Source organism: Pyrus communis, chromosome 6 (genome assembly GCF_041283825.1).
Source record: "Pyrus communis isolate YQ-2024b chromosome 6, ASM4128382v1, whole genome shotgun sequence".
NCBI classification, from domain to species: Eukaryota; Viridiplantae; Streptophyta; class Magnoliopsida; order Rosales; family Rosaceae; genus Pyrus; species Pyrus communis.
In genome coordinates this window covers 1,459,805-1,472,318 of record NC_142570.1, presented here as the reverse complement: position 1 = coordinate 1,472,318, position 12,514 = coordinate 1,459,805, and the positions used below count along the sequence as shown (strand labels likewise).

General features: G+C 38.0%; 2 protein-coding genes across 3 annotated transcripts; one reads left to right on the top strand and one right to left on the bottom strand.

Annotated features, from left to right (window-relative positions):
- The first annotated feature begins 646 nt into the window (after positions 1–646).
- Positions 647–1,984, top strand: LOC137710237 (uncharacterized). The gene has a single exon (XM_068449171.2). The coding sequence runs from the start codon at positions 798–800 to the stop codon at positions 1,575–1,577; it is 780 nt and encodes a 259-aa protein (XP_068305272.2). The 5' UTR covers positions 647–797; the 3' UTR covers positions 1,578–1,984.
- Positions 1,985–3,946: 1,962 nt separating this feature from the next.
- LOC137711010 (zinc finger protein BRUTUS) lies at positions 3,947–11,486 on the bottom strand. Of its 2 annotated transcripts, XM_068450201.2 has the most exons (14): positions 11,020–11,486; positions 10,261–10,470; positions 9,117–9,311; positions 8,665–9,029; positions 8,089–8,314; positions 7,701–7,869; positions 6,418–7,602; positions 5,965–6,136; positions 5,604–5,825; positions 5,361–5,498; positions 5,018–5,252; positions 4,855–4,914; positions 4,648–4,719; positions 3,947–4,349 (listed from the first exon to the last, which is right to left on the bottom strand). In XM_068450201.2, exons 1-14 carry the CDS (start codon positions 11,308–11,310, stop codon positions 4,209–4,211), a joined length of 3,681 nt encoding a protein of 1,226 aa, XP_068306302.2. In that variant the 5' UTR covers positions 11,311–11,486; the 3' UTR covers positions 3,947–4,208. The 2 variants fall into 2 exon arrangements, with proteins under 2 accessions (XP_068306302.2, XP_068306303.2); XM_068450202.2 differs by lacking the exons at positions 10,261–10,470; positions 11,020–11,486 and adding an exon at positions 9,456–10,164.
- Between the last annotated feature and the right edge of the window lie 1,028 nt (positions 11,487–12,514).

Genomic DNA, 12,514 nt, shown 5'->3' with positions numbered 1-12,514 from the left:
GCGGGGACATGTTGAGAGTTATCCCACATCGGTGAAGGACAAAGTTTACTATATGCTTATATGATCTTGGATTACTTCTCATATTAACAATTGATTTTACGGTGTAACCTCAATTTCATCATATATATATATATATATGTGACCGTCTCCTTTTGTTTCCACTCTGTAGAACAAATAACAATAGCAGCACTAAAAGCTGGGAAATTCATCCTCTAATCTTCGAAATTTCCAAGATTTACTCACTGTTCTTGAAATTTGTGCAGCTCCAAAAGCTGCCTTTGTTTTTTACTCGTCCTCTAAAAGAGTCGCCCTTTTTTTTTCTTTGTTCGTCTTTTTTGACTTCCAAGTCCAGCCCAACATGTCAAGTTTGAATACCTCATCATAAGTTGAAACTTCTAATCCCAGTCCATTTCCACATGCCATTGGCATACCGATATTAATTCTTCAACTTCAAGTAGCTCTTAAACTCTTAATGTCTTCTGAAGATTCTTGAGGTCATAGTGTTTTCTTGCAGGTACTTCTCCTCGTTCATTGTTGGCAAGCGAAGGTTGGTGCAAGTTGAGAATCGGAGTATTTTCTTGCAGATACCCTCTCGCTCATCGTGTTGGCAAGCGAAGGTTGGTGCAAGTTGAGCATCAGAGTATTTTCTTGCAGATACCCTCTCGCTCATCGTGTTGGCAAGCGAAGGTTGGCGTCCGGCTTCTCAACGTGTGGATTGAAGATATTTGTTAAAGAACTCGAATTGTTTTGCTCCAACACATCCTCACCAGTTCCTTGATCAATCAAAGATAATCAACATGTGCTCAGAAACTAGTCCTCCCAGATTATCTTTCTCCCATGATCTTGGACAACCAGATGTTCTACCAGTTGGTCGGAGAGACGCATCACTCTTGGACATGAACTGTGACTTTGAGTTCAGCTTCAGCAGAAGCAGCTTCGAACGTCAGTCTTCCTCCGCCGACGAGCTGTTTTTGCACGGCGTAATCCTCCCTATGCAGCCGAAAGAAAAGGTTTCGAACAGCGAAGTCAAAAGTTATTCTTCTCCTGCTCCTCTTCCGAGTCATCTTCCAATCTATGACAATCAAAATCCAAAGAAAGAGAGCAAGAACTCGAAGGAAGATATAGATTCGAGTTCCGATCATTTCGAGAAGAAGCCTCAGTCGAAATCTTTCTGGGGAATCAAGAGAAGCACCAGCCTCAATCAAGAAAACAAGAAAAGTTTATTTTGCTCATTGCAACTCTTGTCAAGAAGCAACTCAACCGGATCAGCTCCGAATCCGAAAAAGGCTATTTTTAAGGATGTTCATAAACAAAAACAGACGTCGAATATTTCAATGTTGAAGTCAGCATCATGTTCATCATCTTCTTCTTCATCGTCGTCGTTGAACCCGCATGCACCGCTGGTGCCGAGGCCGCCGTTGAGGAAGGGATACAATGGATCGTCTTATTACGGCAACGGAGTTCGAGTTAGTCCTGTGTTGAATGTACCATCTCCTTACATTTCTAAAGGAACTGCAAAGCTCTTTTGTTTGGGTTCTTTTTTACACCCCGGTAAAGATAAAAAGGGCAAGAAATGACTTATGTTCGACTACAAGCGATATTACCATTCTAGACTTTTGTTCACTTGCTTCCTTGTCAAATGTTTCAGTTTACTTGGAAAGAAGGAAGCATTGTTTAGCTTATAGAAATTCACTTGCAATACCGATACGGTTGGTAGTCAAATTTAGTATACGTGATTAGATTAAGATATCGAGTTAATAATATTATTGAGTTAAAAGAGTGGATGAATAGAGGGGCTTGGAAGGGTTTAACGTGTTAAAATGTCATTAGTTAGGAGACACGACATGTATCCCTATTATTAAGGATTTGTCTTCATTGTGGTGGGATAATTGCTGTTGTTTATATTCTAGGGGTGCTTTTGGTCCATGTCTATAATGCTAATCAACATACACCCTTTTTGAAATTGGTAGTTCATTGTTGTTTCTTTGTGAGTGATTTTGTTTGTTATTTATTTTATTTATTTATTTTTTTTAAGGGGGATCAGGTAGTAGCAAAAACTATGGCAGCCCATCTTTTCAGGGATCGAAAAGAATCATATAAGCATTTTAGTCTTTCTGTTCATTATTGTGTGATTCACGAGTCAGGAATCAAACCCATAATCAGCTGTATGAATAAGAGTCTAGAATTAGCCCCAACTACTGGGGTACCCCTAGCCCCTTGGTTGTTTGAATGATTCTTTCTCAGCTAACCTTTTTTCTTTTTTCCTTTTGTAGCTCAGTGTGAAATGAATCAAAAAAATTTATTGGGTAGTAATCACGGCACTCCAAATTGAATATTTTTCTAAACTCAAAAGGATATAAAACTAAGAAGAATGGGCAACCTAACTACATGATTGATCATGTTACTCTTACAAAGAAACATGCTCTTTTGTATTAGAGTACCATCCGGTCTCGTCACGTAGGTACAACCTTCACAATTTTACTTAGAGTGAGAGTGTCCGATCACTTATTATTTATTAACCGCATAGTTAAGCTGCTTTATTGAAAATTTCTCTATCAAATGTGAAGTGAGGATTGGAAAATCACTAGAATTTCTCTCTCATCTGTTCAGATTTGTGATTGAAGAGACAAGGGAAGCTGGTGGGTCGGAAAAACACCAAATCCTTGTTTGAAATGTCATAAACTTTATAGATTTCTTGTCAGCATTAAACCTTTAGCTGTTGAACTAATTTAATCACGGACCATGTCTTCTGGTCGTCACCAAAACTTTTATACATATTGGCAATTGGGGTCCCAAGCAAGCAATTGCTAGATGCCTTTTCCCTGTAGCAAAAGACTTGGCTGTCCAGATCTGTGCCAAAGCTTGGAGATTACTCTTTGGTTGACGTTGGATTGACACAACTATGATGGACATGTCATTCGTGATGGATGGAAATCACACCCTTGTGCAATAGAGTTTTCCGAAATTTTACTATGCTTATCTTGTTACAACTTAATCATTAAATTCTTAATCAAAAATTTAAGAATTAAGTACTTAAAACCGCTCAACCTTTTAGTATTATTCCAATTGGTCTTAACGTTGTTAAGCATTCCAAACAAGTACCCAATCATTGAAATGTTACATCCGTTAAATCTCAATTAATTTTTCCCTTAAATGTACAAGTGAAAAAATGAGTCCCACTTTTTAGCTTGCTTTGACACTAAAATAATAATAAAAATAACTTTAAAAAAGACAGGAAGATGAAAAAATAAAAAATAAATAAACAAAATCTCAAATAAAATTTAAAAAATGAAGATCGGGAAATATCAAGCCCAACCACCTCCAAGCTCAACCTACGACCATGGAAACCCAGTCCCAACCTTTATATACAAAACCCACCAACTAGTTTAGCTTCCAGTTTTTCTTTGTGACTAGTGAAGATGGTAGTGGCCGCAAATGACAATCCATACCATTTCAGCAACCTCCTTGGCCTTTTTCTCAATCTTGGTGGCTTGAGTTGTAGGGTGGAGTAGGTGGTTAAGCTTTAAGTTTGGAGGTGATAGCCTGATGGAGATGATGGTGACTGTTAGTGAAGATCCATGACCTTCTATTGGCCTTGGAGATAAAATAAGCCTAACACATATAATAGGTTGAATACTTGTTTGAAATGTTTAAAAAAGTTAAGATCAATTTAAAATGCAAGATTAAATGAACAACACCGTAGTGTATAAGATGCTCGGAACATCTTTCTCAATCAATATGATTTTCATTCAAGTTTCGTCCAAAGTTGCATCTGAGGCTTACAATTAATGGAAGTAAAAATGCCCTTGCGTGTAAGTCTCAGGTGCAACTTTTGGACAGAGAGTGAACGAAGCGTGGTGAAAAAAATTACAGTTCGAGTAAATAGGACCGAAAACGTTAACGTAAGAAAGGAGGGAAAAATCCAACGAGATCATGGATCGAAAAATTTACATCACCAAAGAAAAAGCGACACTAGCAAATTTATATACAGATGGCTTTCAATGCGCTCTGTTTACTTCCTCCGTCTATATGTTCGAAAAACGAATATCTCGAAACCAAGGCAGGATGATGTTTGCCAGGCTTCTACAAAATTGCTGTGTCGGATGTCAAGTAACCACTTTCATGGTCACGGGAAAATTGAATTGCCTGTACAAATATCTACAAACCAACATGTATACATCTCTTTGTCAAAAAAATAAAACCTGTCTTTAGTTCGATGTTGAGCAGTCGGTATTTGATGTCTCCCCCTTGATCACCCTGGTGTTGTAAGATCCGCAGTTCCCGCACTTGTGATAGAGCCAGTGAAACCGTGAGGTACCCTTTCGATCACAGTCGTTACATAGAATGTCCTGGTTGGAAAATTAATTTGTCAGATGGTTCCTTTACTATTATGCCTCTAAATTTCGGCAAAGTATTGCATCTATCGCGAGTGAAGACATGCCCCGTCTTTAAGGAAATGAAAAGTAACAGAACAAATAATATCGTCAAATTAAACATATGAAGACCAAGTCGCAAGTTTGAAGGAGACGGAAGTAACATAACGTAGAACCTGTAATCTTCTTTGAGATAGGAGACTTACTAATTCAGCATGTCAAGACGACTAACTTTGAGAACATGAATATAGTAAAATGAGTAGAAGCAATGTACCTGACAACGGTTCCTGTATTCCTCTGGAAGCTGCTCGGCAGCCAATAATGCATCAAGCATGCCAAAGTAAACCTGAGTAGGTATAGAGATTAAGAAAGATCTCACAGTTCGATTTCATAAAGGATCTCAAGAGATAATGACAAAGCTTCTCCAGTAACGATAAAAGAAGAAGAAAAAAGTTAAAAACAAAACGAGAAATCCTCTTACCGCCATATCTCCCAAAGATTTGCTGCAAATTGGACAAGTATAGTGACTGGAAGTGTATGCCTAATAGAAAACAACACAGTAGTTTAGTTTTACTTTCTTTTAAAAGGAAAGGAGAAAAGCACATGGCAAATGGATTAAAAAGAAGCTTTATAAAAACAGAGACCTGAAAGCAAGCAGAATGCATGTAGTGGCCACAAGGCAGAGCTCGAACCGTTGCACTTGATGTGAATAAGAAATCACAGCAGATGGGGCAATTTGTTTCTAAACTCTTCTCCAGGCACTTGTGGTTCACTAACTTTATCCCCAGGCAACAATTGCATGTCATGCAATGAAAGAAGTCAATGCCAAGACCCTTTCCGAGTCGGCATAAATTGCAAAATGGGCAATGATACACAGTCCTGAAATTGTAAAAGGAAGATGTAATTTTGCACATAAGAATTCACTAATTATCAGAATTAATGATTAAATATGTACAAATTTGAAATTTCAATTAAGAACTCATATACCTTTCATCGTCAAAAAATTTACATATATTGCAATAGTACTTTGCCATGGAGAGTCCATTGCATGAAGGTGTAGTGCATATTGGCCCAACGGGCTGAACGGTCAGGCAGCGCATGCACATCATTTCAGATGTTGCTTTCCTGCAATGGTTAAGAGAAAGTCAGAGGTATTACCCCAAAAAGAAGAATAAGAATAAAGTTAATGTGATGTAACTTGAAATATAAGTGTTGATAATTGAGAAGTACCTATCCATTGAATGATCGCTCACATTGTCATGGCAAAATCTACATGTAAATAACTTGCCACAGCAAGCAGCTCGGAGTTTACAGTTTCTTTTATAGTGTTCACACCCAAACTCTTTTTTCTCAGCATCTCGATACACTGGTGAGTGTCCAATCATGTCTTCACCATTAGACGATTCTCCTGCTATTTCTTGAGGTAATTTCTGCTGAGTAGCTATCCAGCGGCTGAAATAAAAGAGTCGATCATTATTTAGGAATTTTGGCCAATAGGGTTATGTTTTTTAGACGTCATGATCTAGTTTTTGTGTCAGAATAAGATAGTGTAGTAATCTGAGAAATTCTAGAAGGTTAGTATAGCACTAACCTAGTCATAAGATTCTGCACAAGATATGCCTTTCTCCTTGGATCAAGAGTCGCATCACGATAAACCTTTCTGATCTCTGACTCAAGTTCATTTTGATTCATACGGAAAATATCCTTCCAACCAGGTTTGAACATCTGATCAGTCTGATCCAAGCTTTCTTGAAATTCAATCCCTAAAACAAAATAAAAGTTGAGATAAGCTAAATTAATCCAGTTAAGAGGCAGCTTTTTAGACATTAAATTCACTGAAGCTCAGAAGTATAATTGGGGTCCAGCTGGTACTTGTGTTCCCAAAATCAAGTTGGGCATTCAAAAATTAACTTGACGGTACTAAAAAGTCTAATATCTCCTATTAGGAGTCAGGACAAAGGCATAGCCCTCATTCGACATGGTGGATTGAATGCCTTAACTGTGTGTTTATCTTCGACAAAAACACCTGGATCATGATACAAACCTTTTTGAGGAGTGCTACTTTCCGATGTTTCAGTCTGTGAAGTTAATTCTGAAATTCCTTTCCAGCATTCATTAAGCCACTCATTGAACATTGTATTTTTAGTTGCTTGCTTCCACGTGTCCATCATTTTGTTCTGTTCATCCTGAGTAAGTGCGGAAGTCACCCATGGTAACATTGATTGGAGCACCTCAGCACCCGTGGTCCCAATAATGCGGCCAACTATTTTGTCTTGCTCCTCCACAGTGAAGTGTCTGCCGAATAATGGCCACAGCTCCAGTTCTTCCCTGAAAATATGCTGATCAAGTGTAACTTTGATTGATTTGCACATTCCTTGAAGCTTCGTAGCTAGCTCGTCATACTTTTTAGAGTAGTTACCATTAGCAGCAGAAAAGCTAATGCTACTTCCAGCTGAATCCTCGTCCATGTGATCCTTTTGCAAGCTTTCATGAAGTTGAGAAAGCTCCGACAGAACACATGAGATATCTTCAAATAATTTCTCCTCCTGTTTATGGTCTAGTGTGTATGAGTGACTCACATTATGAAGCGCCTCTTTGGATTCCAGCGCAGGAAACACTATATCATCCTCCGCATTACTATGCGCTCTGTATAATCCCCACAGTAAACGAAACCTTCCTATGAACTGCCGGAGAGTGGTTTCATCACAATAACTAAGCTTTCCAGATTCACTATCTAAATACTCCAAATCTTTGCGTATGGCTTTATGAAATTTAAAAATAGTATCAATAGGGCGTTCCCCACAGCCAATATCAGAAGAAGAATGATCCGTTTCCCAGACAAAAAGACTGGAATTCAGTGATGGGGCACCAGAGCTGAAAGATAAGGATCGCAAAGACTTGGCCCCAAAAAGAGAACTCGGCCCAAGATTATTTCTGTTCACTCCTAAACCTGGGACACAGCAGGACTGGTCACTACCATTGCATGACATAGAAACATTTCGTTTGGCTGGCCTCTTCACATTATTTGCTTGAGCTGGTGTCAGGCTGTCTCTAGCAGACGATGCGGAAGAACACGCACATGCTGAACGAACAAAACCTTCTTCAATATCAGTGAAGCTTTTAACAGGACAGCAACCAATTGCACTTGACGACAAGCATGAACCCTGACTACGAGCCTTGCATGCCCATCCCGAAAAGAGTGTTACTAAAGCAGAATCAGGCACTGGAGCTGAATCATAAACAAGATGTCAGAATAGAAAGTGACTAGTAAACTTTTTTATTAATATTTTTCAATTAAAAGGTGAACATAAACAATAAATACAGAACCTGCTAACTGCATGTTTTTGAGAAAATTCTTTGTTTCATCTTCAGTCAACGTTCCAACCAGCCAAGGCAAAACACGCTCAATCAGTCTTAAGGGCATCATACACAAAGATTGATACAAAAGTTCACGCTGCCTTTTGAAGCTGAAGTGCTCTCGAGCAAGTGGAAGAACCTAGATATGCAGGGAATGGAACAATTACCGTTAGGAATTAGATGGGATATTAATTCTATAGTTTCTAGTATCTATTATCTAATAATTATCAAACATGCTGTGTTATCAATTTATTATCATTTAAATATAATTTCTATGAGGTAACGCATCAACTTTCCACAACTTATAAAAGCACCCAAAAAATCCAGAAGAATTATTGTAGCAATAAAGAAACTTTACCTGAACTTCTTCATTGCTAAAGTGCCTCTGGATAGTTTCCATTATTTGATCAGCATGAGAACATAACTTTGCATAAAAATCAGCAGAAGTAGAGATGGCTCCTGCACTTTGAATATTTTCAATCAAACACCTGAATTCATTGAATTGACTTTCTTCTTCTGCATGCTCTTGGAAAAAGGAAATTTTTCCATCAACCGCTGGAAATATGACCTTGTCCTCAGCAATACTGAAATCAGCAAATAAGTGATGTTAAAATAAAAAGGAGAGAAATTAAGATATAGTCACAAGTGCAGGCTAGGAATTCATTAGGAGCAGACTCTAAATGATACATCAAGTGACATAAACAATTCAAAGAGTAGAGAACAGGGAAAAACTGGAATTATTAAAAATTTAATACCAAAACTGAATCATACCCTATGACATATTAGCTTTAACATGTTGCAGTACCAATTCATGCAAGCATAGTAGAAAATTTTTACTAACCACACGTTATTCAAAATGGAAGAAAAACTAAAATCCAGCAGAAGTTAAATGAGTTGACTTTCCATCAGATACATGATAGATATGTAGACATACCTGTGAAAGATGCAAACTTCAGCAATAAATTGCAACCTCTCATTGAAGGCCGATATATTAGTAAAATCTCCACAACGTTGTATCTTCCTAGCCTCCTCAGCTATCTCATTTAACTCCCCTTTAATGGCATTATGCCAAAGAAGTATTTCATTTATTGGGTGCCCTGCAATGTTATCAGAAACATCAGTACTTGACTCTAAGTACTTCCTTTTCCCAGTCCTGCACTCGCATGCAGAATTTTTCTTCTCCATATGTTGACTTGATGTGCTAGCACCAGAATCCACACAACATTGGAACTGAGGGGCATCTAGACAGCTTTCGAACATGTCAACACTGTTTCTACCTCCCATCCAGGTGAAAATGACCTTCAAGTAACAAAGAGCTGTCAGTTATGTGCATTTGGAGAGCAATACTAAAAAAAACTGAATTCTTTGACCAACTCTAAACATTACTTGTTGAAGAAGCTTTTCCTCTGGAACAATCTTGCTTAAGCATTTTCGCAAATCCTGATGTTCATCAGGTGAAACAGATGATGAAAGCCATGGAAGGAACTCGGCCATCATATTCACAGGAATGCTGCATAGAAACTGCCAGACCAGAGCTGCCTGCTCTTCAACTGAAAATTTCTCAATGAGCAAGGGAAGGACCTGCCAAAAAATAAAACTGAAAATAAGTTCCGATCTCACTGTCTAAGTTCAGCATAAAAGAACATTTCTGAAATATGAATAAAGACCTCCAAGGAGGTCCCTTGGTTGACAAACGGAAGTTTTCCAAGAAGCATAAGTCTTCACCTCTTCCAGTTCGTAAGGACAGCTATTATGGTGCTCATACTATATGAAGAAAGATCTCCCAGGGGGTCCTTTAGTTTACCGTAGTTCCTCCATTCCCCTCCTACTGCAGATGTGTGGGGTTTCCTTGTCGTTGATGTGTGTGTGTGTGTTTGTATGTGTGTGTGTGTGTGTGTGTGTGAGAGAGAGAGAGAGAGAGAGAGAGGAGTCAATTATGTGTACACGCTAACAGAGACAACTTGATGCACATAGAGAGGGGATTTTGTGTGGAATACATGTGCTTGCTACCAAAAGTGATGTTGATCAGACAGTTTTGTAGCTCCTAATAGAAAACATTCCAAGGCAGAAACTCAACTGACAGTATATTAGTGGTTGAACTTTGTCGGGAAACTTTGTGTTCAGTACCTATGGTGATCATCAGATTTTCGAACTTGTCATAGCCCCTAATGGACCAAAATTGCAAAGTTGGATTTGCTTGGCCAGTACATTTAGTTATGGAATTTCATGTGGAAAAATAAGTAAACTACCAAAAGTGATGATCATTAATGGTTATTATACTTCCCATAGAACGCCACCAGGAGCTTATCACAAACTGACATAGTAGAACCACATATGCAGCCACATCATAGTATTACCACTAGAAAATATTATACGAATACCAACTATTTTAAAAACTCTCTTTCCATTTTTTTCATCTATAAAAAGCAATTACAAATAACATGTAAGTGATTAGGAATAACACGTTGGCCCAACTGGTGGTATATAAAAAAAAGAGTCAAGATTCAAACTTCAAAAAATGAATCAGCACCTGTTGCTCCTCCTTTGCCAGGTGTTGGCTAACTGATGTTTGTAGGGCTCCTGTACAAGACGCTAGCTCTCTTGGGAAATTTTCATCATCTTTCGCATTCGAACTTAGCAGCTCAAATAGATGATCAAAAAGATTTGTTTCGCCCTTATGCTCAAGGGAGTACGTTTGTGCTACATTCTTCACGCGTATATCAAGAGCTGGAAAGATTACCTGAATTTCCAAAAACAATCACTTGATCTGGAAAGATAGAAAGAAGCTTGGGCCTTTTTATTAATTTTTTGTTCTGATGGGACTACAAGTGTTAGAAACCATAAATAGAAGAGAAGATGCAGCGGAAAACAAAATGTTCGCGTGACGTTGCATGGCCAAGCTGATAGAAAACTTAAACAAGAAAGAAAATTTTGAAAAACAGAATACAGTTCAAGTGCAGCCATTGAATATTAACTCTACTTTGATGATATAAAACGAAACACTATCTCGGTTCGGAAATTGAACAAAGCCATATCAACACATGATCATGATATCTTAAAATGCTAGAAATAAAATTGCAATCTTTACCAACACACATGCAATTGCAGCAAAACCTTCACTAATATTAAAGATTATACACAAGAAACCAAGACATACAGCTATAATTCAGAAATCAACAATTATCAAAATTCAGAATAAACTAATTTCTTCGAACAAATTGAAATTCCTGAATGCGATTTCAAAACTCAACGAAAACGAATCCAATAAATAGAGAGAAAAATCAATGACCTCGTCTTCGGCATTGGAGTGGTGCTTGTAAATCGATCTCAAAAAATGGTAGCGCTCGAGCAGCGGCCGAATATCAGTTCTTTTTCCGGTGGCGAAGGCCATGGCCAATCGGTGGAGCGCATCGAGCTCCTTCCGAATTGCCTTGTGAAAGAACAGGAAAATCAGAATCGGCCTCCTTGTCGGCTCCTCCGTGCTCGCCAAGCAGCCATTGACCGACGAAGATTCCACCTTGTTGACGGAATTCGACAGAACCACCAGTCCTCCGCCTCCGTCCGTTAACGGCGCCGCCATCCTCGTCTTCCAGGAAATCGGAGAATTCTCTCTCTCTCTCTCTCTCTCTCTCTCTCTCTCTCTCTCGCTTTATCTTTCTCTTTCTCTCTCTAAAATATTTTTATCCGAATTTAATTTTTGTCTGTTATTTTCGTTGACGGAGAAGAAGGGGGGCTTGGAGTAGGTCGATAAGGAGAGACTGGTGAAGGAGGACGATGAGTTTTTATAGTCCGCACGGCGCCACTGTGGACGGTGATGTCATTAACGGCTAGTCACGTGAGGCACTTGTTCATGTATGGTAAGGAAATTACTAAAGAATTTTTTTCATAAAGAAAATATTTGTTTCTTTTCTCTCAATTAATCCAATTTTTGAAAATAATTTGTTCCTAAATTTATATGTAATGGTGATTTTTTCCTTCTTTTCTTATTTAGAAACATTTATAACTAAATAAAAACGAAAAATTATCTAATGCAAGCTTCTATTAAGTTTTTCAAAAAAAAATTCGATCACAACTGACAATCTTTCTACTTCAACTAAAGAAGAATGGAAGCGTGATCACAAAGGAAAACCCCGGAAAAGAGCGAAAGTAGTTCAAATTCAATTAGCTTGACGTACGAGTGCTTAAAATTCTATAGAGATACGTATGTGATCAGATAACTATGTAGATTTGGGATAGAGACATTCAATCTTAACTTTGCCGATTAGAGTTAAAACTTAGTTCGTTTTGGCTCATACCTAAAAGAGTGCTTAATAGTATTCGGTGAGTTAAGAGTTTTACCAACTTAATCAATTATTTGCACATCAAACTATACATATGCATTATTATATGTTGAAGGCAGACTAATTTAATTCTTGTGATGTAATTAAGAAAATGAAATCAAATAATTAAGTGAGTCGTTTTCGAGATGGTTGGAGATTTAAAGACTAGAAAGGGAAAGACATTTAAGGTTGAAGCTTTGAAGGCACACAGGGTGCTCGTGCCGATTGTGCTGTGGTTTTAGTAGGCTCGTGCCAGCCCACGCCCTCACAAGTTACACCTCAGTTTTGTCAAGTTTTTTAGTCGTTGGCAATTTCTTTCAGTACTGCAAACTCTGTTTTTATTAATTTTTTTCTATTTTAATATCCCGTTGTTGTACGATTGTATCTTTATTTGATTAAGCATAAAACAAAATATTTTTAAGGTTAGACCTAGGAAATGGATCGATTGGGGAGATTATTGTTTGA

Excerpts from the sequence above, each read along its gene's own strand:
- LOC137710237 (XM_068449171.2), top strand. The coding sequence starts at position 798 with ATGTGCTCAGAAACTAGTCCTCCCAGATTATCTTTCTCCCATGATCTT.
- LOC137711010 (XM_068450201.2), bottom strand. The coding sequence starts at position 11,310 with ATGGCGGCGCCGTTAACGGACGGAGGCGGAGGACTGGTGGTTCTGTCG. Across the intron at positions 9,312-10,260 it reads TGGCAAAGGAGGAGCAACAG|GTCCTTCCCTTGCTCATTGA; the intron begins GTGCTGATTCAT and ends ATTTTTTGGCAG. Across the intron at positions 5,826-5,964 it reads GTGCAGAATCTTATGACTAG|CCGCTGGATAGCTACTCAGC; the intron begins GTTAGTGCTATA and ends CTTTTATTTCAG.